The sequence below is a fragment of the Harpia harpyja genome, chromosome 7 (genome assembly GCF_026419915.1).
Source record: "Harpia harpyja isolate bHarHar1 chromosome 7, bHarHar1 primary haplotype, whole genome shotgun sequence".
Taxonomy (NCBI): Eukaryota; Metazoa; Chordata; class Aves; order Accipitriformes; family Accipitridae; genus Harpia; species Harpia harpyja.
In genome coordinates, this window is record NC_068946.1 from 22,466,432 (window position 1) to 22,494,330 (window position 27,899).

At 40.0% G+C, this 27,899-nt stretch overlaps 1 protein-coding gene across 2 annotated transcripts in view; it reads left to right on the forward strand.

Annotated features, from left to right (window-relative positions):
• The window catches only part of GLS (glutaminase), a 69,141-nt gene extending 41,285 nt beyond the window's left edge, over positions 1-27,856 (forward strand). Inside the window, exons 15-18 of one of the 2 annotated variants that reach the window (XM_052791505.1) lie at positions 22,854-22,915; positions 23,893-23,969; positions 24,125-24,188; positions 24,557-27,856. In XM_052791505.1, coding sequence (XP_052647465.1) covers positions 22,854-22,915; positions 23,893-23,969; positions 24,125-24,188; positions 24,557-24,713 — 360 coding nt within the window. In that variant the 3' untranslated portion in view covers positions 24,714-27,856. Of the gene's footprint in view, positions 1-619; positions 3,884-22,853; positions 22,916-23,892; positions 23,970-24,124; positions 24,189-24,556 lie in introns of those variants that run through there. The other variant, XM_052791506.1, reaches the window with a different exon arrangement.
• Positions 27,857-27,899: the final 43 nt, after the last annotated feature.

Genomic DNA, 27,899 nt, shown 5'->3' on the forward strand with positions numbered 1-27,899 from the left:
ACAGTTCATCTCCCTTGCTAGACTAAGTATATGGTGTCTGATAAAAGTTGCAAAGAGTTTTACTGTACTGGTTGCCTTTAATAAAGATTTGACCAGCTGGTGGGCTTAGCCTTTCTGTTCTGTGCTGCAATGCATGAGATGTGTGTTTAGCGTTTTTTGACAGTGATATCTCTGAGACCACATGACTTGCTGAGAGTTGCACAGGCAGTGAATTCAGGCGTTTACAGTGCTGTAGACAAGTGCCAGTTACTAAGGAAGCAGTATAAGCAATCTCTGGGAATGAACTGAATCCACTGCAGCTACATGTAGAAAAGATAAAAGTGTGAGGGTGCCTGAGATAAGGAAAACCTCTTTGCTTTTATTACCATTAACGTTTTAACTAAGGCATGAAGATTTCAATAGGAGAAGATACAGTAGAAGGATTTTTAAAGTGCTTCTATTTGCATGTATACGTCTAAAAAATACCCAATTTGGAATTTGAATTTTTTATAACGGGAAACGAGAAAATAACAGTTTATGTGAAGAGGTGAAAAACTTGAGTCTGTTAGCATTGACTGCAAGTATGGATTTTTTTCCTTCAAATACACTAATAAATAATGTATGTTGCTTGAACAACTAGCATTCCTTTGGACCAATGGACTATGAGAATCTCCAGCAAGAACTTGCTTTAAAAGAAACAGTATGGAAAAAAGTGTCACCTGAATCAAACGAGGACATCTCCAGAACCGTAGTGTATAGAATGGAAGGTCGGGGAGAGCAAAACTAAATGAATGGGTTCTAGTTTCATTAAATTCTTCTTTTTAAAAACCCTCAAGCATCTCTAGATTTAACTTTGATTTTAATATTGTTTGCCTGGTGTTTCATTTATATATACATTTTGTGTAAATTCTGTATGCTATACCAAAAAGACTGTCAAAGTTCAAGGGGGGGGGGGGAAGCACATGCAAACAACAAAACCCAAAACTGTTAAATGACTTTTGTAGTTACTTAAAACACATTTACTTTAAAAAAAAAAGAAAAAGGTAAATCTGAATGTTTTCAAAGATATACCAGTTTTGTGTATATCTGTTTATTTTTGTTTATATCTGAGAATTTTAAGTAAATTAACTTTAGAGCTAAGCAAGAACTTAGAGTGTGTGCTCTGATCAGGGTCAGTATGTAAAGATACAAGAATTTTAATTAAAATATAAAGTAAAATAGTGTCAGCAAAATACAGCAAATTCATGAATCTCTAAATAATTGTATATTAAGTGGAGATAGGTTCTGAGTCATGTTATTACTTTAACATGAGCTTTCAAATTGTTTTGAACAGAAATGGATCCTTTGGATATGCCATGCTAGTGAAGATTTTTCTTTTTTCTTTTTTTTTTTTAATCAGACCTTTAATAATTATTAATGCTAACATTTAAATAAAAAGAGCAAAAATGGCTGGGGAGGACTGGGAGAAGGGGGAAAAAACCCTGCCTTATTTGCAAGGTAACTAATGCAGCGGAAGGATTTCGTACCGAACTCTTTTGAGTGTCTTGCTAGCTGCTTGTACTGCCAGCTGGCAGTTATGACTCAGAAGTCTGCCTTACTAATAATGCTGTGCTCCACCCTAGAGAGGAATGTAAGCAGTCTTGGGTTTAGAGTGGTAACCAACTGAGTAGTGAGCAGGAAATACATTCAGAGTAAAGCAGATAGGTAGATATTATTAAAACTGTTTACAATTAACTTATTTTTCAACCGCTAATGTGTGCGCATGTTCATATATATATGGTCAGAGGTTTCATTTACTTAGACATGAGCAAATTTTTAAAAAGTTATCACTAATTGCTACTTTTTAAAATGATAGTGAGTTTGCACCTCTGTCAGCTTGCTAAGAAACAGGATTTGCATTATTCGACAGGCAACTGCATCTGTTCATCTGCATAATTTGATAATTTTGAGTATCTTGAGTAGGGTGTAGCTTGAAATGGTGTATGTACGCTTCAAAAGGCTCAATAGGCAATGCTGGACAGAGGGCACAGACTTAACTAAATTCTTGACACTTGTAGCTATTAGATTCTTAATGATGCTAAAAATCTTAGAAAATTCTTCTCTATAAGGTTTTCCCCTTTATAAGTTTGCAGATAATCTGATATATCCCACGCCCAGTACACATCATGCAGAGTCCTGGTTTATAAAACTGCAGAAAACTTGTCCGAGTAATGATAAATGGTATTAGCTTGTTGAGGATTTTAAGAGACAATGACAGATAATTCCTTAGTAACACTTCCACCCCTTCTCCCTGCCCCCTCCCCCGATCCCTCTCCCTTTTTAGTTTAGCTAAAACTCTGAAGTGTGTTCATATGTGAGTTTTGCATAAGGGGAGAGTTAGGTTTTTCCTGCCCCTTTTTTGACCCATCTGGATGTTTATGAATTCTGGAAGATGCGTAAAGCAAAGCTGATGTTCTCTGAGAAAGCAAGCTGTTGTTAATTACTCTGTTTAGGTATTGTTAGTTTTGCATAAACATTTGAAATAAGCTCTGACTAAACCCTCAATAATCTTCATCTAGCACTGTATTGTAAAAGGATGGGCTTCCTGTCTTTGAAGCCTGCAGACAGATTAAAATGTTTAAGCAAAACAATACGGAACGTCAGTTTTCAGTGAATTCGAAGTCCTACTGGGATGAAGAGGTAAATCTGTGGTGCAGATGTCAGTAATAAATGTGAGTCATAAATTGCTGAATAATAGCTGTTTTATAATCTTAACACTGATGATAAGGTTAGGTTTGTCAGTGCTTATCTTGAAAATAAAGTAAAATAAGTAAAGGCAGAGTCTTGAATTATAAAAATGTTTCACCTGTTTGAGGATTTTACAGTAAACTAGTAGTTACAGAGATGTAACAAGTGTTCAGATCCTGCAAAACTACATGTCTTTACCTGAAATACCCTCAATTGCAAGAGGGAACATAATTGTGTCTGTGCTGCTACTGCAAGTATTTACAGTGATGACATGTTGCTGGTTAAATTACTAGTTTAATTAAAAAAGGAAAATGTATGATGCAGGGTTTGCTTGATCTAATTCTGCACATGTTATTTTCTGATTTTTAGTACTATTTGAAGCTCATTCTAAAAATGTGGTTGCAGATGGAAAATTGTTCCTTCTGGGTTTCAACTTGAAAATAAAAATCTTTACCGTATTTATGTTTGTCAGTTACATACCAAACTTGTGGTAGAGGCAAGTCCTGCATGGGAAATACAAAATTAAGGAAACTACTAGATCTTTCATATGCATAATAAGAATATTTAAGGTACAGCTTACACAATCTTTACTTTAGATATATATATTACAGTTCTGTAATATATGCTTTTGAAGCCTGTCTCAGAATTTAAGCCAGCCTCTAGTTAGGAGGGGTCAGGGGGAGAATCCTTTGGACCAATTAGTTTGTAACTTGCCAACACTCACAGTTTCTTGTTCTGGCCTGCCATTTGTGCAGATGGCTCTTCATGGCAGGGTACGCAGATAGCTGGGACCACAGTCAGGTCTGCCATGATGACTTACCCATTACTGCATTATGTTTGGTGAGTGGGTCTGAAAGAATGTGGTGATAGAGGCTAGTCGTTGAGTGTTTGAAGTCTGCAACGGTTTTAGTGTTCACCTGTGCTACAGTAAGAGCAATTCTTGATATTCAAGCATTTTAGCTGTTTGTTTGTTTTTCTTTGTCAGCATCATTAACATTTCATTAGAAATGTAAATGCTTTTTAAAATTTTATTTTAGCATTTGTGTTGTACCTTTTGGCTCAGTTGTTAAGTTACCTGTCTCGTTTTCCATTTTTCATTTGCATTGTATGTTATTTATGTATCTTGATTTCCAGCATGCTTATTTTTGTATTGTTTAATAAATTTATTTTAAGCTGATTTTTATTGTATTTTTTTCTCTCAATGGAGAACAGATTTGTTCAAACACATTTTTGAGACTGAAGTGAGATAGTGAGCACTACATTCTAAAAAAGATAAAGTTCTAGAAAAGTAGGTGGAATAAGCAGATTTAGTTAAACCAGTCATTGAAAACCTTCCTAAGATTTCTTAAACATTTTGTACAATAATCTAATTATTTTTCTCTTTGAACTGTTATCTTAGAAAGTTGAAAGCAAAAATCAAAGTAGCAAAACTTTCTCACCGTGACTTTTCTAATAAAAATGTCATGGTGCAGTAGGATGTTAACGTCACTGTGTATTTGTGTGGTTTTGAAGATACTAATTCAGTCACTTGGAAAATATGTGGTTAATGGTACCAGTGCCAGGTTAGTAACTGTTCATCCTGAGCATTATGAAGTGAAAAATACAGCTTGTAATAAATCACATATAGCAAGGAAGGTGGTCCAAAAACCACATCCGTGTAGTAGCAACAGTGGGGTCTGAATAATGGTTAGTTGAATCTGGGTTCCTGGCAAAGTACTTGCCCTTTGTCACAGGCTTACTTTTTTTTTCTGTGAAAATCTATTTGATATACTAAATAGTAGAGGTATTTGTAATGTGATGATTCCGAGGTAAGATTTTGTCACGAGACATATGCCTATACTGAGGGTGGCCATAATTATTAACTTTGCTTTTCTGTAGATTGGTTTATAAACTGCAGTTACTTAAACTATGTTTTTAAAATTAGCTGTATGTTCATTGTACATAAAATATCACATACCAAAAGAGTTTATTCTCTAAAAGTCATAAAGATGAGCAAAGGTAGAAGAGTAGTAGATACAAAGAGAGAACCACAGGTGATTTATTGTAGAATTACTTTGGCTCTTATATTTATGTTTTCATTGTGCATTTGTGTCAAAAGACCAGTGGGTGGGTAGATGAATAAAAAGGCAATGGAGTCAGAGAGGGTGGGCGGGAGGGGGGATAGGGTGTATTGTTTTTTCATTGTTCTTCTTTCTCTTGGTCTTGATACGTACATGTCATTGATGCACAGTAGTTAGCTGTGAGCAAAGTAGTTAATTATGAGCTTCATAATTTATATATAGTGTTTTAGTATCCTAAACATTGTTCGTAGTCTTTTACTATTTTATTTTTTTAATTTTGTTTAAATATTTCTGTAGTTTTCTGGTGGGAGTTCAGAAACAGTTACTCCAGTGAAAGAAGAATATACTTTTCAACGGAGTTCTTATTGGGATGACTAAGTACACCTAATAATTTATCTTCAGTGCGGAGTCTTTTTGAGGAATTTGTCACAAATGCCTATATTAGTTGCAGGCATGGCCAGAGGCTTTAAATCAGGTAGAAATCTAACTAAAGCTTAATTTTTTTTTTTATCATGCTAGTATCTTGTCTGTTCTATAGTTTTTGTCAAGTCTAGAAAACGCATGAATAAGCAGTGTGTGTAATGACGTGCTTTTAAAGGATGGGTCATGCACAGCCCCATTTTCTTTCAGGAATTTATGTCCTGATATGTTGAATAGTTTGTTGCAGTCTAAATTATTAAAATACCTACTTTGAATCAAATGTGGTTTTTGATTTACCATTTGCTCCTTCTAGAGAGTATTGTGTGCAAAATAGAAATGCCCTGTTGGCTTTTGGTTTACATGCAAGTAGAAGTTACTTTAATTGGTGTCTAATACTGCTTTATGCAGACTTTTGATATCACTTGAACCCTTAGCATTTAAAAGTTTTTGCAAGACTTACGAGGGGCACAGCTCTGCACGTAGTTCGGTTACTTCTGAAAATGCACATGCGTTTCTTCTGTGAGGAGCAGGCCTTATGTAATGGTTATAGCTGAAGCTGCAGTTTAACTAAGTAAAGCCCTACAATAGAGTTTAGGCCGGCAGAAGAGTGGTGGTGGCAAGTTTGGGTTTTTTGTTTGTTTGTTTTTTTCATGAGTTTAAGTAGTTAAAACAGAACTTAATTTAGGTAATGAAGCTGACATGGATGCATGACCTAGAGTAAGGCTGTTAAGAGTTAACTGGACTGTGCAGATTTTTAAAAAGGAAAAGGTGGGTGTCCTGGTTTCAGCTGGGATAGAGTTGATTGTCTTCCTAGTAGCTGGTACGGTGCTGTGTTTTGAGTTCAGTAGGAGAAGAATGTTGATGACACACTGATGTTTTCAGTTGTTGCTCAGTAGTGTTTAGTCTCAAGTCAAGGATTTTTCAGCTTCTCATGTCCAGCCAGCGAGAAAGCTGGAGGGGCACAAGAAGTTGGCGCAGGACACAGCCAGGGCACCTGACCCCAACTGCCAACGGGGTATTCCATACCATGGGACGTCACATCTAGTGTATAAACTGGGGGGAGTGGGGGCGGGGGATCACCGCTCGGGGACTGGCTGGGTGTCGGTCGGCGGGTGGTGAGCAATTGCACTGCGCATCATTTGTACATTCCAATCCTTTTATTATTGCTGTTGTCATTTTATTAGTGTTATCATTATCATTATTAGTTTCTTCTTTTTATATTCTATTAAACTGTTCTTATCTGAACCCATGAGTTTTACTTCTTTTCCCTATTTTCTCCCCCATCCCACTGGGTGGGGGTGGGGGAGTGAGTGAGCAGCTGCGTGGTGCTTAGTTGCTGGCTGAGGTTAAACCATGACAACGGGCCCTTTTGCATGTTGGGAAGAGTAATAGACACTTGGACACCTTGGCACTAAGGCTGATGAGGAAACAGGGTTGAAGAAAGGACAAGGGGAAAAGGAAAGAATTCTAGAAGACGTTTCTACCCTCAAAAATGTTCCAGCCATACTTTCATGTATTTCATTTAGGCAGCAGGCATAGAGAGGGGCATATCTGTTGTAAGGTAACGCTTCCCATTTTACCTGCTGCTCTGCTCTGATTTTGACCTAGCTGGCACATAGCTGGTGCCTTCTTTAGTGTCGTCCTCATGCTTTCCTGATACCAGTTATGTTTGCAGAAGGCAAAAGCTGTTGTCGTCTTATTTTCTTTCCAGATTTCCTCTGACCCCTTTATCTGATCAGTTACAGTGGTTCTTCTCCAGTTAAGTAGCACTGTTATTTTGTAAATTAGAGGCAGTTGGTAGTGCTTCTCCTGTTAGAGATCAGTGTACATTAATTTCATTGTTATTTGGTCAGACTTGGAATACAGTCTGACTTCCCCTCACCCCCCCCTTATTTGCACTTCTGTTAATCTGTTTGGCTTCATTATTTTTCAGTGAAATTGCTTGAATTGGATTCTTGTTTTTTCTGAAATATTCTGAAAATTTGAAATAATTGTTTTGATAATACAGTCAACAAATACCTGTTATTTTCTTTGGAAGGTTCTTTAATAGCTAAGTGCTATTGTTAAGCAGGCTTTTCGCTTGAGTTGCCAAACAGCTGGTATACAGGATTTGAAGTATTCGTATGTTGTTAGTACAAAATTCTTGTGCACACTGTAAATTGGGAATTTATCTTCATACTGTATCTTTTCTTAAATTAGGTCAGTTTTACTTAGCTGGGTGCAGTCATCATAACCCATTTATATGAAGTGCAGGAGATTCTAGTGACTGTAAGCAACCTGAGAATGAAACCATAATATTGTAGAGCTTGGAAGGGACCTCTGGAGATCACCTAGTCCAACCTCCAGCTCAAAGCAGGATCTAACATCAGTTAGATCATGTTGCTCCAGAACTTTGTCAGGTGTTGAAAACCTTCAAGGGCGGGGTTTCTGTAATCTCGCTGGGTAACCTGTCCCAGTGCTTTATCACTTCCATCGAAGAATTTTTTCCTAATCTCCAGCTGAAATTTTCCCTTTCTGCAGCTTGTGATGGTGATTCCTGTCTTTTCACTGTGCATGATGAGTTTACTGTCACGTGCAAGTCTGTTGGCCATAGGGAGTCCTAGAAGTGGCATAGGTAAAAATGGCTTTTGGTCAGCAATAACATTTTTACCTCCTGCTGTATTTTTCTACTGGATCCTAGGTTTTGGGGTTTTTGTTTTGTTTTGTTTTTTTCATTTAATTGTTGAAAATAAAACGATTTAAGGATTTGAAAATGTCATATTCCCTTTATTTTTCTATTAAAGCGTAACAGGCTAAATGCAAACATGGAAGTATGTTATTTCTGAGGGACAGCATGTTACTATTTGATCAGAGCGCTTATCAAAACAATGAACTGAGAACACAAGTGGAGTGATAGGAAGAGATAATGTTGCTTGCTTCCTGTTGATGTCATTCGCTAGTCCAGCTTTTTCCTTGAGGCAGGCAACTTTTTGTTTTTTCAGGAATTACTCATTCAGTATCAATTTTTTTGGACTAGTAGGCCTGGTTTTGGTTGTATGTGTAGCTCTGGCTTTCTGTATGGGAAGAGCATTTCACGTTTCTTTTAAAGGACTTGTCTTTTAAACTCCTCCAACCTGTAATTGTTGGAAGACAACTATTTAAAATGTAATCTTGGTCTGAGAATAAACTGTTGTGATCAAATGTGTTTTTAAAAAAACCACCCATGCCGTTGCAGAAAAGGATTAAGAATTATGATTGAGGACATGGAGAAGCAGGCTAGAACAGCTGAGTATATTTTGTCCCATACACCAAAGGCAGATGGGGATTAATGCAACTGTTCCCAGGGTTTGAAGATAAAACCATGGAGGTGGAAGGTCTGTTTAAGCAAATAAATATTTCCGATGCAAGAAAAGCAGGTACTGAGTAAATAGTCTAAAAATTAGAAGAAGTTTTCTAGAAACTTGTTCCTAATACTTTAGAAACAACCGTCCCAACAAGAGTAGAGTGCAAATTTCTGGTAAGGTTTCCTCTATTCTGCTTTCAGCCTGTAGGGTGTCGTCACTCTCTTGCTAGTAAAATTTCAGTGAGTGTCTTTAGAGAACATCGTCTTTTATTTTGGGAATAATTCCAGCTCTGGGTCCTGTAGTTAAGGGTAAACTGTTGTCCATAAATAGGCGAAGTACCTACAGCCTGGGAAGCGGGAGCATTACTCTACTGGACTGTGTGGATATCAGGTTGTGTGGATATCAGTTGTAGTCAATAGGTCCTTGAAAAGGCAGACGTTCTTTTGTCCTGTCTGCTTAATACAGCTAGCATCACTAAAGCACCCATCAGCATTCTGCTTTATTCGTGTGACTATCGTTGATCCCAGTCCTTTGGTCCCAAATCTTGCAGTGTTAGTAATGTCTGTATCCACTACTTCAAAGGCTCTTGTTCTTTTCCCCAGCATCCGGAGTCAACTGGTCAGTGTTCGTTCCCCTTGACAAGGTTTCTGTATATATTCTATATGTTTTTCAATGCAGAGGTTAGCCTATGAAAGGACTGATCAGGAGCTACCAAAGTCTGTATCATGAGATGATGACAACCCTAAGATTCCTGTAATAGTTTACTGCAAAAATTATTATTTTACCATTTTGGAACTTCCAGTCATCATAATATATTGACAAAATATTATTTCATTGCTGATAAGAAATGCTGAAAGAGTTTGGCAGCAGAGTAAGTTAAAGCCTTTGAGAAGGTTATTCGGTTTTTTCCACATAACTTTGATGCTTTGGACATGGCAGCAAGATTCAAGTATTTCCATCCAAACTACTGGTGGTGAGTACATACCACCTAAAACTGAAAATTTGCCTGGTCTTCATCTTCTGACTTGAAGGGTGAAAGTCTTTATGCCTCTTTATGCCTTAAATGTTTCACTTGATCTAGTAAACTTTTTGTCAAAATAATTTGTCTACCTGCTATTCCATTGTCATACCATTCATGGCAAACAACACAGCAGTAACACTGTTTGTCGTAAGGACAGGAGCCAGGCTGGATTTTTCTATTACTCCCTCCTGTTAAGTCGTGGTTCTCTGGAACTGCCTGATTCACTAAAGTTATTCTAATTTGGTTTTCCTCAGGTCTTCAAAAATTTTGCTTGCTGGCACGATTTATGAGTTTATGAATGTCCATGAAATTTTTTTTGTTTATTTGTTTTTTTGAAAAAAGAAAGTGGAATCAGCTAACTTGAGGTCTTAAGTCTAGTGAAAGATGGTTACATTTTTACTTCATATTTTGGGAGTTTTGTCAGTGACATGCTTAGTTCTGTTGTCTCCAAATGTAAAAAGTGTGTTAATTCATTGATACCAGAAGAAATCAGAAACAGCAGGTAGAAGCAAACATGACCATGCGCATTGTAATCTAGTCAAGGCAGTTCTGGTACTCAAGTTTCTCTCGTCTTCCCAGTATTCGTACCTTTTGAAATCAACATAATTGTCCCCAAAACAAAGGTTATGGGTGTGAAGCAAAGGATGAGACACCTGGAAGTAACTGTTAGTGAGTAGCTCTTGAGATCAGCTACTCTTCTACCAGACTCGTCTGTTTGTCCAAGCACACGTGTGCACAGGGAGGGAAGCTCTCTAGTCATTACATCATCATCTAAGCCCTGGTGAAGCTTCAGCATTAGTTACTAAAGGCCTCCTGTGTTGAAAAATTTAGGATCATCTGTGAGTTGTTCAGGGGTATCTATGACAGAGCAATATTGGCTGTGTTCATCCTAGTACTAGTTCTTAATATTGCGTACCGTAGTTCTGTATAAGGGAATCTTGAGGCCTTTTTTGCAGGAATTGTCTTCCAACTAGAGAAGTTTCTGTTCCTGGGGTCTTCTAATCTAAATCTGATGAATTCGATTGCTCTGAGTCTTGAGCTCTGACTTGTGTGGTTTTTTTCTGTGTACTCCTTGAACCAGTTCATCTGTTACGGTGGTTTTATCTGCTACAAAGGGGAAAGACAAAATCAATCATGCACTGCTCTTCCCACAACGTTTCCTGCTGTCATGCTGAGTAACCCCTGCCCCTAATGGTGGTATGGGAAAGGAGAAACTGCCCCATCCATACGCTCTGGACATTCTTATGATACTACATAATACCTTCTAGTAAAGTAAGTTTAAATGTTCTGGTTTTTGGGGAGAGGCTTGTATGCAGGGATTCAGCTAAACTTTGGTTTGTGTGACCCACTCTCCACCTCTGGAGCTCAAGTTCTGGAGTCAGTATTGGTGAAGAATTGATTCTTCTGCCTCTGTTGGGGGAGGCGGTGGTGGGAGTGTGGGAGTTGAGAAACACAGCTGGCCAAAACAGCCTCGGCTCACCCTGTGGGGTTTACACATCTCAGGAGTGGAATAGATGGGCATGGTCTTTCTGAAAGAATCTCAGTTACTGAAGGTAAGTAGATGTTTCACCTAATCTAGTAAATATTTTTTTTAATTGTTGGACTCTTAATTCATTTTAATTAGTCTTATCTGTAATTTAAACAGAATCAGTGTACTAATACTTTAGAATTAATCAATAGCCAGAACTGTAAATAATAAGTCATTGCAAATTCACAGCGTTTGTTGTCATGAAATAAGGTCTCTGCTTCTGTAGCTTGCTATCTTCAAGGACAGTTCAATCGGTGCCGTTGTTACTGTCTTTCAGGCACTTGAGCAAAATCAAACATAATATGAAGCAGACTATTACTTATGGATTCACAAACTATATTGGAAATATATAGTATTTTAAATTTCATTTACAAGATACTAAATCTAATTTATCATTTAAAAATTAGAAGAATTAAATGTAATAATCTCTGAGCATGCTGTGGCTGAATTAGTTGTAGAACTGAGCTTAGTCCTATCTATGACTTTTGCTTTTCTCCGTATGAGTTAAAGAGTATTTCTCTGACTACTTGAAGAGCTTGCACCTCCTGCCTGTTAGTATTTAAGGTGAATTAGCCTTTTCACAGGTAGAGAGATGTTGTTTTAAGGAATACCAGTGACACAGACTCTTTCCAGAAATTTGTGTCCACTTGATGACCATCTTATGAGCAAGAGGTTGGTATTGGAAGAGGTGAATTCTGGTTAAGTCTGTCTTTCATGGCTCCAGATGTGATCAGAAGAGAAAGTACCTTCTGCTCCCAATTACTGCTTCCTGTGTCCTTGTTAAGCTTTTAAAATTTTATGCAAAATAGTACGGTAACAGGCCAGAAAAGATGGACAAACAGTTATGGTATTGTGCTAGTTTGTAGCAAGTATCATTTTTAGATGCTTCTTAAATACCTAGATTAATTTGAAGTATTCTGATGAAAAAAGGACTTCAGGCAGATGGGCAAAGAAACTCAGTTTACCGATGGTATTGATACTCTAATTATTTGCAATTTTGGGTGCCATAGTCTAGTACATCAGACTTTTTGACCTATCTCTAAAAGGTTTGAAACTGAAGGAAATATGAATGGTAGGAATCCGTTCAAAACCGGTAGATGAGTGGCGGGGGTGGGGGGAGAGAGGGAAACGGTCTCTGCTCAGCCTTCACTTTCAGGAAGGCTGCCCTTTTCCTTTTGTGACTTCAGTCTATATGTTTTCCAGTAAAGGAGATTGACAGTTGTTCTTGTGTTGAAGGAAGGGGCTTCTGATTTTTTTTTTTTTTTTTCCTGGTGTCAAGAGAAGCCTTCAATTTATGTATTTGGTTTAATTAAATGTTTCTTATATTCAGCTACATGTACAGCTTCTGTGATGGGTACTGAGATGGAGCTACCAGCACAAGCTTATTTGTATGTTAGTGTTCCCATGTCTGAGCTGAACCTGGTCAAAACTCCCTGCTCTGTTTTCAGATTTTAAACAGACACTTCTAGGACCATAGAAATTTTGTCTGTCGGTGTGTACCAGCTGATTCAAAAATGTAGGAAGTCGGAAGAAGAAAATGACCAGCCTTATTCTAAAAGATTGAATTTGGATTTGAAACAATTCTGAAAGTCGAACTGCAATAAGACATTTAAAATCCTGCTGGGATTTTGCTCAGCTTGATACACAGTTTTAAAAAAAAATAAAATTCTTGGTACCACATAATTTTTCTGTTGAATTGATCAGTTTGTTATTAAAGAGTAACACCTGTCTCGTAACTTCTCCCACCTTCCTTCTCGCTCTGTCCTATGTGCAGTGTGATGCTGGGGTGAGAGGCAGTAGCCGCAGTGCTAGCCCCTCGGGGGCTGCCCTTGAAATTCTGTCTCATAGGCTGACTGCTAACCGAGTAGCCGTTCATTTCCCATAGCCTGCCTAGCTGCTCCTGGCAGCTGCCCACTGCTGCCATCCTGATCTGTAGTTAGATCAATAATATAAAGGTCAAAAAACTCTTTTAACTTACAAAATTATCCACAACATTTGTATCTGTTTAGTAAAGTATAACTTCATGAAAAAGCAGTAATATTACTGCTTTTAAAAATATTTTTTTTTTTTAAATAATGTGTACCTCGTGTTTCTGTGTCATCAGCTCAGCTCGACTATCCAGATGCAGTAAGGGTCTGTGTGTGGATCACAGAGCACAGGTCTTTGTTGCGGTCATAAATGCAATGTAACTCATCAAAGTGATTCCAGACTGAAGGCTGTCGGTACTGTATTGCCATCTGATATGGCCAAGGGGAGACTGAGAAGCTCCTTTCTGAACCTGGGTAAATAACTAAGTGGCTTGCCTGAGGTTTTTGCAGCTCTAGCAGTACAGTTGGTTTAAAGCTGCTTTGGGTATGTATACGTGAAAATACAGCCTCTTGTGTGGCTGCAGCCTAGACACAGCTCATGGGAGAAGAAACTTTCAGTATACACACGAATTGTGTTTGAACATGGCTGCTGAAAACTGTAAGGCAGTTGACTGAGGAATAACTAAGTGTTTTATGAGTCCGTTAGCTTGTGCTGTTGGTAGAGAACTATGTGAATAACTGCTGTGCAAGCGGCATTTCAAGTTAACTCCACCAGGGAGACTCCAAAAATAAACTCCATGGTAGCAGCGTTGAAAGTTACTCTTGCAGCTTTGACTCCAAAAATAAATGCTGTACCCACAGCTCGTAAAACTAAAGGAGCCTGGGTGTCATCCCCTGTCCCGAGCTGTAAAGAGAAGCTTGCACCATCTAGAGGAAAAGAAATGATAGTTGATGTGTTAGAAAATGGCCTGGAGAAAAAAATTCACAAAATCTCACTTCCTGTGTTAGTTTCAAAACACAGAAGAGTAAATATTTGCAGATTCTAGAGCTATTTTTGCACTTTCTTCAAATCACATGAGGAAACAAGGATCAGCAGTGCAGAAAATAGGCTAAAGAGGTGGGGGAAAAAGCCCTGAAGAAGAAATGGAAGTTTTATGGAACAGCTAGCCTTGTTTGTATTTTCAAGTATTTTTGTATGTTATTAATGTGTGTAAGTGTATGCATTAATTTATTCACATATCCTCTAATTATTTCTAGTATAATGGGAACAAAGACTTTCCCAAGGAGTTCTAACTTCATAAACTTCTTGTGAGCCTTGTGTTCATTTAAAGTTGGGGCAAGAGGCTCTGTTAGAGGTGGTTGGCGCTGGGTTGCTCTAGAGGTAGGTGGGGGTCTGTTGATCACTCTTACTCAAGCCGAAAGACTTATTTTTGCATGCTTCAGAAAGTTATTTAGAGAAATTGTCTTTTCTTAGGTAACTTAGTTTTCCATAGAATAAGGTAGTGCTGTGGCTTAATCCAGAGGCTGCTCAGAGTGTCTTCCTGGACTGTCCAGCCCGAGAAATACTCGGGGGCAGAACCTCGCCAGGCGAGCCCTGAGACCACTTCAGAGCTGGCTGTCGCCTGGGTGGCACCTAAACTAGTCCGGGATTCAGTGAATAAAACACAGCGCTTAAATTTGGGTGTCGTATCCTGGCAGGCTGCTTGCGCGGGACCGGGGCACGCGGGTAAGTATGAATGTTCATGTCTCAGCTGTGAAACGGGGATAATGCTTAGCTGTGCTTGGAGATCTCTGCGTGAGAGGTGTTACACGTGCACTTCTGCAGCAGTGGCACGTCTAAATACCAGTTTGGATGTTAGAGAGACCCGTTTGTGCCAGACTGAAAACTTGCAGTTTTGAAAGCTGTAAGAAACTTCGGTGGGAGGGCAGAGTAATACTTAAGTGCTTTTGACAAACCCATATTGTTTTGGCTGGATATTTGTGGGCGGTTCAGTCTTAGTTTTTACTTTTAAAAGTAAATGTTTTACTTACCCTTAGGTAATAACTTTCACTTTATTTCTTGGGAAACAAAGCAGAAGCTCAGTTGCAAAGATACTGACTTTCGATTGGGATTTCTTTGCCTACAAAATACAGCTTACCTTCATATTGAGGAGTGGTATTTTAAAGGAGAACTATGGCTGTCTCTTCTAGACTTGAACAGTGATGGGTTTTTTTGGTGGTGCTTTTTTTTTTTTTTTTTACTAGCCTTGTCAGCAGACCCTGGAGAGCAGATTCCAGTTTATTGCAAATTAATTGTAAATACAAACATGGTCAATTTTAAAAATAGGTGGTCTTGTCTCGTCTGAACGTACAGACACCTGCGTTGCTCTTTGAGATTCATCCCTGGTTTATTTTTGTCCTTTTAGGGACTACTTGCATTCTACATTTAATTTCAAAGTTGAAGCTTCAAAATTCATTTTGAGCAGATTTGTTTGGTTTTTGTTTTGTTTTGAAACCTTACATGCAGGAAGCAAGTAATCTATAGGCTATGCTTCAGCATAGTTGAATTAGAAGTTCAATGTGTAAACACTGGATGACTAAATTGTTTAATTTGTGCTCTAGATTTACTTTTTTCTAGTTTTTATAGGTCACCACTGCTGTTTCAGAATTTATATTGGCACCTTAGATTTCAGGAACTTTTTTCCATTGATAAAATAAGCATCTAAAAATCTGCAATTTTTCTGGAGAGCAGGAGGAATGATTGCTTTTTGCTACCTACTCAGACGACCCTCGTCAGGGGATCCGCTTTAGGAAAAGCAGCAGAACAGTGTTACTGTGAAGTTGAATTTCTGTTGATTTTAGAGCTTTTATTACTTTGCGCAGTCCCTTTTGGCTCACGTAAACTCTTTGCTTCTGCCTTACTTGTCAGTACTTGGTCATTTGCAAAGGTCAGGAGAATAGGAAGAGTTTACAGTAGTCAGTCTCTGCCCAGTATGAAACGTTAATCCTCGTTCGCTAGACACACACTCACCTTAAACAGCTTAAAAATCTATTTTTTGCATTTCAGAGTTAATCCAGCGCTGAGCCGGATTAGCGATGCCGTGTGCCGCTAACAATGGGTGCGGAAGCTCGGCGCGTACGGGGGCAGCGGCGGCAGGCCTTTCGGCGTGGGGGGGGACGGGACCTCTTGGCGAGCGGGACCTTTGCCGATGTGCTCAGCACGTCGGCGTGACCCAGCTGCCGAACAGGGGTGGCCTTCAGTGGGGCGAGGAGAGAGCCTGGACAGCATCAGAGAAATGGCTGAGCGCATTGCGCTCTCGTCTTTCTCCAGGTTGTAACAGTGTGCGGCTGGGATCCGCGGTTTTGAAATAACATCTGTTGGACTTTTCGTATAAATAGGGAAATTGGGCTGCCTCGTCCTCGGTTGTTGGTGCAGGTGCCAAAGGAAGACAGCCAAGGTATCATGAATGCAGATTAACTGTGCTGCGCCATTGGTAGGTTTTAGCAGTGTGGAGAAGCGTGCCTCAGAGACGCTTTGAGACAAGTCGGTCCGATTTCTCCGGTGTATTCTGTCTACACTGGCGAAGAGCTGCAGAGCTTTAGTCCCACTCCAGTGCAGCTCTCCTGCAGCTGGCAGCGTTTTTCAGGAGGCTGGGCGGTGGGGTATAATGCACCAAGAGTTTTGCTTATCTGGGACCCGCTCTGAGATCCCAGTGCATCGGGACCTGGGGCCAGTATGACAGTTGCTCGTCATTAGGGAAGTGCTGAGCTGCAAGAGCTGAAGTTTATTTCCCGATTTATCTCTGCGCCCCTGTGCTGTGCAGGGGAACGTTTAAAACTTTGCTCTTCAAGCCAGTTGGCCAGGAGGGCAGGGTTCCCAAACGGAAACATTGCATCCCATTTTAGGCACAAAAAAAGAGATGTGAGAGAAGAGAGCGGTGGCCAGTTTTTCTCAACTACCTCTACTATCTTTCTCTCTTCTCCCCCTTCCCCCTTGTTGTATTTGAAAGTCTCCGGTCAGCGCACTGGGTCTGGTGCATAGTAAAGTTCAGATATGGTAAAGTTCTTGAGAAACAATATGCATTCAAACAATCTTTTTTCCCAATGTTTTGAACACCTTTTTTGAAGGTTAACCTGTGGCGTTGTCCCTAAATATTGTGTAAAGAGCACTGGAAAGATTAGGGGGTTCTGTTTGGTTTTCTGTGTTTATATTGCCTCTAGCAGCACCATTTTAAACTATTGGGCTTGACTGTATTCCTCAGCCACCTGGAGAAACAGTAAAGTTGGAAGTAATATTTTTTTAGACTGTAAATTCTGTAATGTTTTCAAAGAAATTGGGGGGGGGGGGGCGCTCTCAGGATGCAGGATGCAGTAGGAAATTAAAATCCAGATTCAGTGACCTTTTTAGCTAAGAGCTTCTCATGGAATTAATCCAGCCCTGAGCTAAATTAATTTTTTTCTAGAGGATTTGTTTTCTTTGCATGCACAGCTGTTTGGCTTTTCTCTCCCGACCCAAGTGGAGTACGGAGCGGAGGCTCGTCTGCTGTGCTGGCGTCGTTGCAGCCATAGCAGTGCAGGACAGATAGCCCCGTAGCGACAGGGACACGCGGGCAGGTACGGAGCACGGGGCTGGCATGGCCATCTGCTTGGGTTTGGTTCCTACTTGAGGTTTGGTTGTTTTATACGAATGCTGAAGCGTGTGAGGCAGTGGGCAGAAGGCGCCAGGTTGCTCTTTGTTTGCCTCGAGACCATAGCAGTTCGTTTCCATCTCTGGGCCTCAGTTTCCCATCTTAGTACCAATAAGGATAACAGCTTGCTCTCTGAAGTGTTTGGAGAGTCTTCTGCTGATAGCATTAGACCTAGGCAGTGATACACATGCCGTTCTTCTACGTTACAAAAAAATCCTCTAAACCCGCCTGTGTTACGAGAGAAGTGATTCTCAACTCAGGCTTGTATGGGGATTTGCTATTAGCCATCATGAGACTAAGACTATTTAAATAAGTCTTCTCGTGTTGGCTGGATTTGGGTGTGCAGCTCAACTAGGAAAGGTGATAGCCCACCAAGGCTGTTCCCACATACCAGTCAAGCCTTTCAGCTCAATTAGATGTGTTGAAATTTCACTTGTGATTAAGTAACTTCAGCATATTAATACTGAAGTTAAACTTATTATTTCATTAGGTTTTTCAGGTTGGTACACTGAGAAATTGAAAAAGAAAACAAAAACTATCATGTACTTTAACAATGTGTTTACAGAGAAGGGGGGACAGCGATGTACTTGCTCTGTGCTGGGCACGTGCGCCCTGAAGCGCTGAGGCAGCCCTTGTGTTTTGCTGTGCTTCCTCCATTCATGTGCAGTTGGTTTCACATCTGAATCCTGCTGCTTGAAGGAGACTTCTTCAAACCTTTTAGCACAATTAGGCTTAGGAGATACTTGGAATAACTGCGGTATGAAAGATTTGGACTAGGAGTCACTTTAACAGTCAGTTTTCCTTTGTAACTTGCAATGCTGTATCTTACTTTTGGGGTTTGGGGTTGGTGTGTTTTCTTTTTTTTTTTTCCTTTTTTTTCCTTCCCCTTTTGGCCCCCCGTGTTTATCTGAAACGTCTGCTGCAGCGGTGTGACTTCCTGCTGCTCTGAACTCCGAGTGTTTCCTTCCTTTAACTTGACTTCGGTGTAGTTCTTCAGCAACAACAGTCTTGATTTTTCTTTCTTGTGCTGCTCGCGTTCTTACCTACAGACTCACAGAACGGTTAGTTGGAAAGGACCTCTGGAGGTCGTGGTCATTTGGCCACCTCTGATGTGAAGCAGGACTGTTGCCAGCATTAGACTGAGTTCATGATAGCTTCATCCAGCTGAGTCTGAGACCTCTTAACACCTACTAACCTGAAGGTAAAAATACAAGGTGTGGGGTCTGGGACTTCTGATCTTTAGTGTTGAGGGACACAAATATTCCTGAGGAACCTTTCCTTGCTGGTTTCACCACCTGGATGACAAGGCTTATATCCAGCACCCAGGAAAGAGGGTCGTACAGAGAGGGTTTCATCGTAGCTAAGTGAGTAGTGCGCTCTCTTTCTGGCATGATGACAAGAGAGCTGTTAAGTTCCTCTGGTATGGTGCATGCAGGTTTTATCTCCCATTTAACAAAAGGTGGAACAGTTTTTGCTCTGGGTTTGATACTGCTACATAGCCGTATGGTAATGTTTGATCCAGCTCATGTATAGTGAAGAGACTCCATCTCTTCTCCTTTTATTAAATTTTCATAGTTAAGGAATTCTGTGCAGTAGAAAAAGGTAATTCATGGCTGTCAGGTTGAAGGTAAACTTTCTGTTCCTGTTTCTGAAGATGAGGGAGAAATTGAGTTCATCAGTGCACTTAACAGAGACACCAATACTGAGCATGGCATGTAGAAGATAATGAGCCACTCGGTGAGAAGCTCAGTGACAGAGTCTCTAAACACTTAAATTAGTTGCCTTGACCCTTGTGCCCTACTTAGGTTGAATGGATACAGCTCATCTGTTGTCCACTGGTTTATTTCACCCCCACAGTTAAAATCGTATGTTTGCTGCTCCCACTTTAGAGTTTCTTTGGCGCTCGATTTTTGCAACGGACCTGTTATTTCAGGCTGGTAGACTGTGAGTTTGGGGGCAGAGAAATTTTTTTGGCATTTTTGAAGCCTTGATTGTGCTTGATTTTATGGCAGTCTAAGATTTTGTTGCAGCTTCTGGCAGCAAGCTGTTTTCACATAATTTTTTCTCAATGTAAATGATAACCTCTTACATGATGGTTTACTATATACGCTGCTTAGATTAATATTGTCTTGAAAACTAAGTGATGTTCCAGAAGATGATCATGGAGACTGTATATTCTTTCTTTGAATTCAAAATGTATTTTGTATTTGCGGATTTTTAAATTTTATTCTTGAATTCACTTTCTATGTCCATCTTTGTTGTTTATGGCTGCCGTTTGAGCAATTTCATTTCATACCTTACAAAATTTGTTTATTTTTTGGCCTGGACTATGCTGCTGATAGAGTAGGGTACAGCTACAGGGTCTAGGTGTGTTTTGTTGCTAGCAAATCCAACCTAATTCTTCCATTAAATCATGAAAGTCTCATTTGAAACAGGGCAGGTAGCCCTGGGGGGGGTGGTGTTTCAGCTATGATGGCTACATTCTGTCTACTTTTTTCCAGCTTCAGTTCAGTCCTGACCAGTTTTGGATAATTATTTTGTCATAAGTGTCCTGCTAAATTTGTTTTTCTCCTGCTTTTTGTATCCCATTACCTTTACTGTTGTACAGAGAGCTGTCATATTTCCTCTCAAATTTCCTCCTTCTGAACTGAACAAGAAAAGATTTTTTTCCTTTTTGTCTGAACTTGCATTTCTTTTTGTTTTCATCCATCAAAAAGTTCATTTGTGATAATGCGACCTTGGAGATTTTACATTATTTGTCTTAAGAAAGGAGTGGCTTTAACCTCTCCCAGGTTGCTGAGAGACATGGCCGAAGATGATTGTGTTAGAAAGCCTCAGGAATCTCCAAATTACATTTCTTCACATCATTATAGAAAATGAAAATGGCTTCTTAGCAAAATGTTCAGCTGAATCCAGAGGGATTCTTGGCCGCAGCTGCACTTGGAAAGTTATTTTTTGTAAGGAAGGAACGCGTGTTATTTTTATTTTGGTATTTTAACACGCATTTGCATTTCCCAGAAGCATAAAGCAGCCCAGCCAAAATGATCAGTTACCTCTGAAATAGTTTTTGTTGAAGACATGTCATTTGCTCATCCTAGATCCTGCAAAAGGGAGAGTTTTCAGCACCGGCAGGCCCTGAAATGTGTGAGTGCAACCAGGCAGGTCTGCCTGCGGGGCACCAGCAGCAGAGCCACGCTCAACTTCTCTCTCGGCAAGGGAAGCTCCTGAATCATCCTGATGAAATTTCGAGATTATCAAGCTAAATTCCCCTTTCATGCCTGCGTTTAGTACAGTCTGCAGCCCAGTATCTAGAAAAGATGCTTTTAGGAGGTTCTAATAGTTCGGTGTGACTGCGATGTTTTCTATCGTGCTCTTCGCTGCCCTTCGCCGGTGCTGGTGCTGGAAGCGATGCTGTCTCCGTGACACCTGCAGGTTTACCACAGAAACGATGAGACGCAGCGTCCCTGCGCGGCGCGTGTAGCGGCTTATTCCCGTGGTCCTGTAACTGCTGTGCTGAGCCCGCGGCTGGGGAGCAGGCGAAGCCCGGCTGTGGGGCGCGGGGCAGCCTGGCGAGGAGCCGCCCCGGGGCGGGGGGGGCTGTAGGGGTGGGGGGCTGGGCTCAGCCGGGGACGGCTGGCGCTCTGTCCGGAGCAAAGCCCGTGCTGATACGCTGTTGGATTTTTAGCCGCTGGTTTCGGGGCGGGGGGAGGGTTGTTTGGTGGTTTGGGGGGTTTGTTTTGGTTTTTTTTCTGAAGCTTTAAACCAAAAAATCTTCATGGGAGGAACAGAATTACTTCAGGCCTGCCCTCTGTAATGCTTGTGAGGAGGGCCTGGGAAATGATGTCAGGCCCAGCCTTTGGAGCCAGTCAGGTTTAGGGGCAGCCTGGGGCATACTGAGCCTCCCGAGAAGGGATGGAGACCTGCAGATCCTGCCGAGCAGGTCTCACGCTTGCTGGGCAAGGCTCCTCAGCCTGGTGAGCCTCATGGTGCAAACCGAAACGGAGCTGCAGGAGTTCGTGGATGCTGGAGTAGGGAGAGTGGCTCCGTTTCCCTTTCGTGTTTCATCCTGGCCTTTGTGCCTCTGTCTCCTTCTGCTTCGGTCCTTCTTTGCATCAGTGCATATTTGAGGTGTAAAAAATAACAAGCAATTCCACTACTTCAGTTTAGAAGAGGCGCAGATGTTGGTTCATCTGTGGCCCTGTGAAAATAGGCCAGTGTTTTTGCAGAAATCTGTGGGAGACTTGCATGTGGGTGGTGATTTTAATTTTTTTTTTTTTTTTTCTATTCCTGCTTGTTGTAGAAGGTCAAAGCAGCATCAGTTCTCTCCTTTATCTCTGTTACTTGGCTGGTAGCAGCGACAGAACTTTGTAGACTCAACTTAAAAAGCAAGGCAGCATTTAGAATGTTTACTGGGAATGACTGTGAAATGGTGCCTAGAAGTGGCTCTATCAGTTTGTGAAAGAAGCTGCTGTGGGATGCTTAAAACCATCTGTCTTGTTGGTTTTGGCTCTTGTTAAAACTTGTAGAGTTGTTACAGCCAAGACGTGTTAAAAATGTGCATGGGACGAGGTTGGTGTAGCCTAACAGTATTGTTTATTAATTAATACAGCTGAGAAAAGCACTACTTGCCTGAGACTTTACCTTTGTTGTTTGATCTAGAAAGATCCTACTTTTGTCTGCCTTGAAACCTCGCTTTTCTTGTAGCGGCTCATTATGTGATAGAATTGCTTAAAATTGTTTATTTAAGGAAAGTCTCTAATATTAGATATATGCAAGGAAAATCTGTAACACAAGCAAAACCAGTATCATTTCTTCTCTTCTGCTAACAGATTTCTCCTAGTATTAGGAGTCTTCTCTGGTAAAAATAAATAAATAAATAAATAAATAAAATCTTACTTTTCCAGAATGAGTTTATCTTACGAGGTGTTTCTGGTTTATGAATCGTGCAAAGTGATGCTGTCTTTGTAATTCAATACTCAGTATCATTGGGCAATCAAAGAGAGAAATATGGTTTGTCCATACAGCAAGGCTTATCTTTTTTACCACAGTAGAGTAGAAATGCACGCTTTGTGGTTCTATTACTGTCCTTATGACTTCAACTTTGGAAAGACAGACCTAAAAGTACTGGTAGCAAAGCAAGCTGGAACGAATTCTTCCAGTGTTTTACACTATCCTGCAAAATGCAGCCAGGGAAGGGGATAAAATTAACAAGTTCATAAGCACTGGACCAACCGGCCAATGCTGGGCTTTTCTGGGTTTTCCATTTGTTTTCTTTTTGAGGACAGAAGCTAAATGAACTGGACTTCATCTTTCTTTGTAGGTGAAGTCTGTGATAAATCTGCTGTTTGCTGCCTACACAGGGGATGTGTCTGCACTCCGGAGGTAAAAACTGGTGTGGGGTTGGGAATAGGAATGCTGCTTGTTTGGTACCTGCTGTTGTTGTTTACTTACGAATATGCACACACACTGTGTCCCCCTTGGGGATGTCCGAGCTGCACTCTAGATTGAGTATGTTCACCCCAAAACCACCAAACAGAAAAACCCAACCCAAACCTAACCATCAGAAAGGTACCCTCACACTATCCTGCAATCCCATTTGTTTTCTGTTTCTTTGGATCATAGTGAAATACAGTTCCTTAACCAGTTTTTTTTATAGTGATGGCAGAAAATCCTAGTTGTACTCTTGCCTGCTTTATAATTCAATTCTGAAACGGCCACAAAAATTCAGGCTGGAAAATGCATGTTGTTGTTGCAGAGGCTAGGAAATCTAGCTTTGCTTTTTAAATCTGGAATAGAATCTGGCAACATTTAAAGTAATAATGGTAAGAGACTAAATAAACATATTAATCTGGCTAGAATATATCTGAACATTGTTAGTGGGTGGAAAAACGTATATAGTTTAATTTTGCTGTCCCAGAGCACCGTAGCATGATGAAAGAACTCTCCCAATACGTTAACGCTGTTCAGGATATTCAGACTTGGAGTCCTCCCTGGATTTCCTCAGCTGGCATAAATTTACTTTGCCTTATATGACTTACCTTGTCCATGTTAGATTTTAAATCGGATATGTTGACTGTTACGTTGCCTGCAAAGACATTTCATTTTTCTTGATAACTAGAGACCAGAAAGAAAGTTAAGCCCCTACCTTTTTTTTTTTTTTTAAAGGCAAAGCAGTAAGGGCCCCTTTCATTATAACCGAAGGTATGATGTGCTTTTGGTACTGTTGATATCTTCTTGGAGCAGAAGTTTCATCGTTTCAGCATAGCGGTGTTGTTCCATGCTAGTTTTGTAACTTGTTTTAATTATGTAAGACTTTTCTCTGTAATCTTTTTTTTTTTTTTTTTTTTTTTTATTTTTAGATTTGCTCTGTCAGGAATGGATATGGAACAGAGAGACTATGACTCACGAACAGCCCTGCACGTAGCAGCTGCAGAAGGTAATGTCACCTCATAGATGATTTGCTGTTAATGGAAACGTGGTCAGCTTTCTTTAGAGTATCTTCACTCTCTATATGTGCATCCCTGCTTTTTAAAACTTTGTATTTATAGATATATGTAAGTATGTACACTCAGAAGCCTGCTTTTCTTACAGGACATGTGGACGTTGTTAAATTTCTGCTGGAAGCATGCAAAGTGAATCCTTTCCCCAAAGACAGGTGAGCGGTTTTATTGCCAGTTGGGAGGACAGAGGCTCTAATAGCATCTCTCTAGGCCCCATGAGGAGAGGCGGCTATCAAATACGAGTGGAATGTATTGAGCCAGTACACTGAAGCAGAAGGAACAGGAGCCTGCTGGTTCTCTGTAGGTTCTGCAGAGCAAACAGGGATTAAAAAAATGGTGAAACCATTAAAACCATTATTTAAAAGGTTATGCTCAGCTTATGAAGTATTTTCATAGTTACCGAATTTAGTGTAGTCTGTGTGCCTAATTATTAGCACAGTAGTATGTAAAGAACTAGATTTTTGGTGCTTTTGTACTTACAATGCTGATCTTAAATACTGTGCTCCTTCCTTCCTTCCTGTAGGTGGAATAACACTCCTATGGATGAAGCTTTACATTTTGGACACCATGATGTATTTAAAATTCTTCAAGAATATCAGGTCCAATACACGCCATCAGAGGATTCCAACAATGGAAAAGAGAACCGAACGGTTCATAAAAATCTAGATGGCTTACTATAATCATCTTCAGCTAGATCCTAAGAATCAAATCACTTACCTATTTAATTGTGGTATACATAAGTAATGAAGAGCGTGTGTGTTTCTATCCGATAGTGGTATATATTTTACAGAAGTCTCTGTTACTTCAGTGTTATGTTACAGGAGTTTCTATACGCACAGGACAAATCCAATCTCTCTCAAAAGAAACAAAACCAACTAAGAATCTCCCTCCATAATGTGAGCAATATTACCTCATGCTGCATATAATTGATGTATAAAAATATTTAGCTGTTGTTGGCTTTACTGTGCACTACTTAATTTATTTTTGTGTTCTATGTGAACTCTAGTCTGTGGTCAGGAATTTTTCTGCTGAATTTTTGTTTCTATAGCCCTCTGTTTCCAGTATGGACAAGATGAGCCAGAGTACTGTCAGGTATGAGCGTCAGTGAGGTTTTTCAAAAGCTTAGGCTGGGTGTGTTAAGTAAGGATCTGCACTTACCTTTGGGGAAAAAAAAAAAAAATCACACAATCATGTTTACATAATATAAATATCAACAGAGTATATAGCTGACAGTTCTGAATGGTCTAGGCTTGTTCTTAGAGATAGTCTTGTCAGGGAATCTGTTTTAAAGTTTGTTTGACCAAATGGCATAGGGGAATGTGACTTGTAACATCAAACGGTGTTTAGTGGGTCTTTTGTTTTTGAAGTGTTTCTTTCAGTCCCCTTTGTCTCGCCTCCCTCCTCTCTCTCCATGTTCAGCTGCTACAGTACTTCCCCTGTGCCTGGGGAAAGCAGGTGCTTCCACTCTATGCAGTTGTGTTCCTTGCAGGTATATTTGCACTACAGCAAGCCTTGACAAGCTGCAAAACCCCCCTTTTGGGCTCACGTGTGGTGTTCTTGGCGGTTGCACCAGGAACAGCGAGGGGAATGGAAGTATGTGAAAGGCAAAGTACTAAACCAAATATTACATGTAAATCTGACTTAATTTAGGCTTGTAATAAGGAACACGGATGGAGTAAAACAGCTTTAAGGAGCATAGAGCCAATCAAAGCATGAGCAGAGTGGGAGATAAGCCAAATTTTGGGGTATGTTCTCTTCTTGCACTACCATCAACCAGGGAGCGGGATATTGCAACGGTGGGATTCCACTGGTGTAGAACAGGAGTTCAGCATCAGGAGCACAAGTAGGAGATGCCTTTCGTGGTGAATGGTGGCATTTATTATCTTGGCACGTGCCCCGTCGTGGGAAATGCAGATATTGGTTGTTTGCAGAAGTACAATGTTACGACAGTTCCCTATTCTGTGTGCAATTGCTTCTGCCAATGCTGTGGCATAAAACCTCAGAAGTGAGCAGTTGCTTAAAGTTAAGAGTTCAATATTCACAAAACACCATGGTTGTTGGACATAGGCAAGAATTTTAGCACAAGAATTATAGGCAAGAATCGTTTAGCACATGGAAAAGGAGATTGTGCTTGAGAATTGCGTATATGGCTATTTTTATCCTAGCACATAGTGTACACATCACTAGTAGATCTCAAAGTTCAAATTTTCTGTGTGTAGGCACCAAAATCCTTCTGAAATAATGCCCAAATTCCTTCTAGAATGGCCCAAGCACTTTATAAAGATGAACCACGTTGCCCTCCTTTGCAAATGTGTACACTAAGGCATAGAGAGAAGTAACTTCTCCAGAGTGACCCAGCAGGTCAGTATAGTTGAGAATAAATCCTGTCGAGTTCCTGTACAGTCTCTCGTCGATACGCCATACTGCCTCCCTGTCGGGAGGACAAATCTCATGGAAAAGTGCTTGATACTCATCACGAGCAGTGACTGTCCTCACGATGATGAAATCTTGGAAGAGTCTGAAAGTCTAAAGCCCTGAAACAGCATTTCGAAGCTGGCTGGCATGGTTATCAAACACTTTTTCTCAAAAATCTTAACTGTTCTTAAGCAGCTCTTTTTTTTTTTTTTTCTCCTGTTTCTTTTTTTTTCTGAAGATCAGCTATTTTTCTGAAGGCTTTTAATCTGATCTCTTCACGTCCTGTGTCACAGCCACCTTAGTTCTAATCAAGAACTAAACAAAATTTCCTCTGGCTCGCTATTGAGCCGCATCGGTCACTGAATAGCACAAGGCCTTTTCTCTGCTGCACCCTGAACTAAATTCCAACATGTTTTCTCTGGCAAGGGATCTGTCAACTTTAGCATAGAGGAGTATTTTCAGATGGATCCTAGTTTAGTGTTCTGTATCTCAGTGCTAATCTGACTTCTTCCATATTTTTTTTCCTATTAAAACATATCCTTTAGCTTCTCAGAAAAATACCTGATTTAGCTTGATTTAACTGAAATTTGCATTGCTCAAACTGGCATTTTTAAAAGATAGGTATATTATATCATAAACATATATTTAAAAAATCCCCAACCTACAAAAGAAGGATTTTAACTGAGTTAACATTAAAGATCATGGCTGTCCCTAAACTTAACGCTTTCCTGAATCATACTGAGTGCTTTTAGCCGGTCTTTGCTTCAGTGCATTTTTGCTGGTTAGTTTTAATATTTTCTCATTGTGAGAAGATGCATTATTTTGTAATGTCCAATTCAGCGATGCAGCTATTTAGTCATGGCATTATTTATAAATATAAATATATGCAGTACATTGGTTTGCTGTTTATCATTCATGACACTGACATGTAGATTTTACCGTAAATAGCTTTTGGTTATCTTATCAAATGCCGACTTCCTTACGCTCCAAAGAGGATTCCCCCACTCCTTTGTTTTTGTCATATATGTTTCTTCTGTATCGCAACCTAAAATTGTTACGCTAACTTAATGCTTTGTACTCAGCAATATTGTGATAGTCTTAGCATTAATTAGCCTATCTTTGTGAACAAAATTTATTGTACCAGATTTTTTTTGCTTCAGAGCTGGACTATCGGTGACTATACTTCTTGGCAGTGTACTTCTGGTCATTGTAACTGACTGGGCTGATCTTGACTTCTAGATTCTGTATTGTGGGGAATAGACAGTGATGAATGTATTTCTAGCAGTTTCCCATGAATGAATCTAAACTTGAGCTGTACTGGTTCTGAAAATGAAAGTTATTTATTTTAAGAAATAAAATCCAGATAGTGTTGCTTTTTACAGCATAATAAATGGAAATACCAAGATCATCATGATGGTGGTGGGTTTTATTGATTATCTACGTGACTGCCA